Below are 4,850 nucleotides of genomic sequence, written 5' to 3'. Positions count from 1 at the left end.
ACCCTACATTGTGGTCTGGCAAGAGTTAGTGGAAAATCCACCACCCTGGGTAAAGCCCTGGGTGCAAAAGAAAATGGGCTCTCGAGTCTTAGTTGCCCAGGCTCAACCTCAGAGCAAGGAAAAACAGACTACCAAAATTCACCCTGACACTCAAGATTTGCTCATGGTTGATGATCCCCCTCCTTGCCCTCCTGCCCCTATGGCACATCCAGCCCCGGTGCCTCCAGCCCCGGCACCTCTGGCCCCGGCACCCCCGATGCCTCCAGTCTCTGGTGCTGAGGCAATGGGGCCGGCTCCGGGACCGGCCCAGGGAACTCGGCGCCGCCAAGGGGCCACATTGGACCCACCGGGTATTTTTCGCCTCCGGTCTTATGGGGCCCCCATCCTCGGAGAGGAAGGGGACCCGCCTTTCCAACCTCTGCAATATTGGCCATTTTCCTCTGCTGATTTATATAACTGGAAAGCTAACCACCCTCCTTTTTCAGAGGAACCGCAGAGACTGACGGGGCTGATAGAGTCCCTGATGTTTTCTCACCAGCTCACTTGGGATGATTGTCAGCAGCTTTTACAGGTGCTCTTCACCACGGAGGAGAGAGAAAGGATCCTCCTGGAGGCACGAAAGAACGTGCCTGGAGCTGATGGACGACCATCGCAACTCCCTCATGATATAGAAAGGGGGTTCCCGCTGACCAGACCCAACTGGGACTTTAATTCTCCAGAAGGTAGGGAGTGACTAACCATCTATCGCCAGGCTCTGGTGGCGGGTCTCCGCGGGGCCGCAAGGTGCCCCACCAATTTGGCCAAGGTAAGAGAGGTTAGTCAGGGAGCCACTGAGGCACCCGCAGTGTACTTAGAGCACCTGATGGAAGCCTTCAGGCGATATACTCCCTTTGACCCCACTTCTGAAGAGCACAGTGCTTCAGTGGCTCTTGCTTTTATCGGACAATCAGCGCCCGACATTAGAAAGAAGCTTCAGAGATTAGAGGGCTTACAAGATTTGTCACTGAGAGAGTTAGTGAAAGAGGCTGAAAAGGTTTATCACAAGAGAGAGACTGAGGAAGAGAAAGAATTGAGGAAGGAGAAGGAAAGAGAAGGTAAAGAGGGAAAGAGGGACAGGAAGCATGAGAAAAATTTAACAAGAATCTTGGCTGCAGTAGTAGAAGGAAGGGGGTGCCCGCCCTCTAGCGGCAGAACTAGCAAGTCAGGGCACCTGGGCAACCAGCCCCCTTTAGAGAAGGACCAATGTGCATATTGCAAGGAAAAGGGGCATTGGGTGAAAGAATGCCCTAAAAAGCTACCGCAGAGGCCTCCAAAAAAGGTGTTGTCTCTGCTAGAAGATGAAGATTAGGGAAGACGGGGCTCGGAGCCCCTCCCCGAGCCCAGGGTAACCCTGAAGGTGGAGGGGCAACCCGTTGAGTTTCTGGTGGACACCGGTGCTCAACATTCTGTACTGACCCAAGCTAAGGGCCCCCTCTCTGGCAAAAAGTCTTGGGTGCTCGGGGCTACGGGCCAGAAACAATATGCATGGACTACCCGAAGAACAGTAGACTTAGGAGTGGGACGAGTAAACCACTCATTCCTTGTCATACCGGAATGCCCCATACTCCTGTTAGGTAGAGACATTTTGACCAAAGTAGGGGCCCAAATATCCTTCCAAGCTGAAGAAACTCAAGTGACTAATCAGGAGAAAAAACCTTTGGGCCTAAGTGTCCTGACCATAAGATTAGAAGATGAATACTGCCTTTTTAAGAAATCAGAAACCTCCCGAGTTGGCCAGGAGTGGCTTGACCAGTTCCCAGGAGCCTGGGCGGAGACGGCGGGTATGGGGCTTGCTGTAAACCAGCCCCCCGTGGTCATAGACTTGAAAGCTTCAGCCTTACCAGTGACCGTGAAACAATATCCAATGAGTAAAGAAGCCAGAGATAGAATTAGGCCCCATATCCAGAGGCTTATAGAACAGGGGATATTAGTAAAATGTAAATCCCCGAGGAACACTCCCTTGCTGCCTGTAAAGAAAGCGGGAACAGAAGACTACCGACCAGTACAAGATTTGAGGGAAGTCAATAAGAGGACACAGGACATTCACCCCACTGTGCCAAACCCTTATAATCTCTTAAGCTCCCTGGTCCCGGAAAACACCTGGTATACAGTTCTGGATTTAAAGGACGCTTTCTTTTGCCTACGCCTGCACCAGAATAGCCAACCGCTGTTTGCTTTTGAGTGGAAAGATCCTTCCACAGGAACTACTGGACAATTGACCTGGACACGTTTGCCACAAAGATTCAAGAATTTGCCTACCCTCTTCGATGAGGCTCTACATCGAGATTTGGCTTTTTACCGAGCCTCCAACCCACAGGTAACTTTGTTACAATATGTTGATGACCTATTAATAGCGGCCCCTACCTGGGAAGCCTGCCAAGAAGCTACTGGAGCCCTTCTGACTGAACTTGCTAAACTGGGGTATAGGGCATCTGCCAAAAAGGCACAGATCTGCCAACAACAAGTGACTTATTTGGGATATTCCCTGAGAGAAGGTAAAAGGTGGCTCACTGAAGCCCGAAAGCAGACTGTGACACAGATCCCGGTTCCCACTACTCCACACCAGGTTCGTGAGTTTCTGGGGATGGCAGGGTTTTGTAGACTGTGGATACCCGGATATGCTACCTTAGCCACCCCTCTGTATCCCCTAACCAAAGGGGCGGCCCCGTTTGTTTGGGGATCTGAACAACAGCAGGCCTTTGATGATATTAAGAAGGCCCTCCTGTCGGCACCCGCTCTGGCATTGCCAGACGTGACTAAGCCGTTTGTCCTTTTTGTGGATGAACAGAGCGGAGTGGCTCGCGGAGTGTTGACCCAACAATGGGGACCTTGGAAGAGACCTGTCGCCTACCTGTCAAAGAAATTAGACCTAGTAAGTAGTGGATGGCCCGCCTGTTTGAGAGTAGTGGCGGCCATGGCCCTCTTAGTTAAGGATTCTGACAAACTTACACTGGGACAGAAACTCACTGTGGTTGCTCCGCATGCGCTGGAAAGCGTAATTCGGCAACCACCTGAAAGATGGATGTCGAATGCCAGAATGACTCACTACCAAACCTTGCTCCTGAATCGCGATCGTGTGGAATTTGTCCCGCCCGCCATCCTAAACCCGGCTACTCTTCTCCCCGATTTGGGAAAAGAAGTGCTCCATGCCTGCCAGGAAATTCTGGTTGAGGAGACGGGGACCCGCCGGGATTTACGAGATCAGCCCTTAGAAGGACCGGGACTCCTGACTTGGTACACGGATGGGAGCAGTTACATCATGGTAGGTAAGAGGATGGCGGGAGCTGCAGTGGTAGATGATGACCGGATCGTGTGGGCCAGCGGACTCCCAACGGGCACTTCTGCACAGAGAGCAGAACTCGTCGCCCTGACCCAGGCTCTAAGGATGGCGGAAGGTAAGAGACTTAACGTCTACACTGACAGCTGATACGCTTTTGCCACCGCTCATATACACGGGGCTATTTATAGACAGAGAGGACTGTTAACTTCTGCCGGAAAAGATGTTAAAAACAAACAAGAAATTTTAGATTTATTGGAAGCCATCCATAGGCCTAGGGAAGTGGCAATAATACATTGCCCTGGGCATCAGAAAAATGACTCTCCAGTAGCTCAAGGAAATCGGAGGGCAGACCAAGCTGCGAAACAAGCAGCCCAGGGAATGAACATCTTATCCCTCCAGGTATACCCAGAAGCCACATGTATTAAGAGGTTCCAGTATACACCCGAGGATCTCGCTCAGATGGACAAGCTGGGGTTCCAAAAATCCTCACCCCTTGGAACATATGAGTCAGGAGATGGGAAAAATATTCTGCCCCAGAAAGAGGCAGGAGAATACTTAAAGCAACTACATCAGTTGACGCATTTGGGGGCCAAGAACCTAAAAACCCTGGCTCGAAACTCCCCTTATCACATCATTGGTTTGGGAGAAATGGCAGACGAGGTGGTGAGAAATTGCGTTCCTTGCCAATTGGTAAATGTGAATAAACGTCAAGTAATATGTGGAAAAAGGCTTCACGGAGATCGGGAGCTTACTGGGAAGTTGACTTCACTGAAATTAAGCCTTCTAAGTATGGACATAAGTACCTCCTAGTCTTCTTGGATACCTTTTCAGGATGGGCAGAAGCTTTCCCTACCAAGACCGAGATGGCTCAGACGGTGTCCAAGAAGATTCTTGAAGAGATATTTCCTAGGTTCGGAATTCCAAAGGTAATCGGCTCCGACAATGGTCCTGCCTTTGTTGCCCAGGTAAGTCAGGGATTGGCCAAGATCCTGGGGACAGATTGGAAATTGCATTGTGCATACAGGCCCCAGAGCTCAGGACAGGTAGAAAGGATGAATAGAACTCTAAAAGAGACCTTGACTAAATTATCCATAGAGACTGGTTTATGTGATTGGTTAGCCCTCCTTCCCTCTGCCTTATTTAGAGTTAGAAACACCCCCGGTCGTTTTGGACTAACACCCTTTGAGATAATGTTTGGAGCCCCGGCTCCGCTCAAATCGGCTCACCTCCATACATCCCCTGAATGTGTAACTAATAAGTTTCTGCTTGAAAGGTTATGGGCCCTAGAAGTTGTGCAGAGAGAAGTGTGGGCCTCCATCCGGGAAGCCTATCGGCCAGAGGACTTCTCAATACTTCATCAGTTCCAGGTGGTCTCTGTCTATGTGAGACGACACCGAATGGGAAATCTTGAGCCCCGGTGGAAAGGACCCTTCATCGTCCTCCTGACTACTCCCACAGCTGTGAAAGTGGATGGCATCTCCTCCTGGGTACACACTTCACATCTGAAGAAAGCGCCCCAGCTGGACCCGGA

General features: G+C 50.8%; 1 protein-coding gene across 1 annotated transcript; it reads left to right on the top strand.

Annotated features, from left to right (window-relative positions):
* Positions 1–737: 737 nt before the first annotated feature.
* On the top strand, positions 738–4,031 carry LOC118934473 (uncharacterized). The gene is made up of 2 exons (XM_057495576.1): positions 738–805; positions 2,195–4,031. The coding sequence occupies exon 2, from the start codon at positions 2,624–2,626 to the stop codon at positions 3,464–3,466; it is 843 nt and encodes a 280-aa protein (XP_057351559.1). The 5' UTR covers positions 738–805; positions 2,195–2,623; the 3' UTR covers positions 3,467–4,031.
* The last annotated feature ends 819 nt before the right edge of the window (positions 4,032–4,850 follow it).

This window comes from Manis pentadactyla, chromosome X (genome assembly GCF_030020395.1).
Source record: "Manis pentadactyla isolate mManPen7 chromosome X, mManPen7.hap1, whole genome shotgun sequence".
NCBI classification, from domain to species: Eukaryota; Metazoa; Chordata; class Mammalia; order Pholidota; family Manidae; genus Manis; species Manis pentadactyla.
This window is presented reverse-complemented; position numbering and strand designations above follow the sequence as displayed.

Bases quoted from the DNA above. Each gene is read 5' to 3' on its own strand.
- LOC118934473 (XM_057495576.1), top strand. From the start codon at position 2,624: ATGGCAGGGTTTTGTAGACTGTGGATACCCGGATATGCTACCTTAGCC.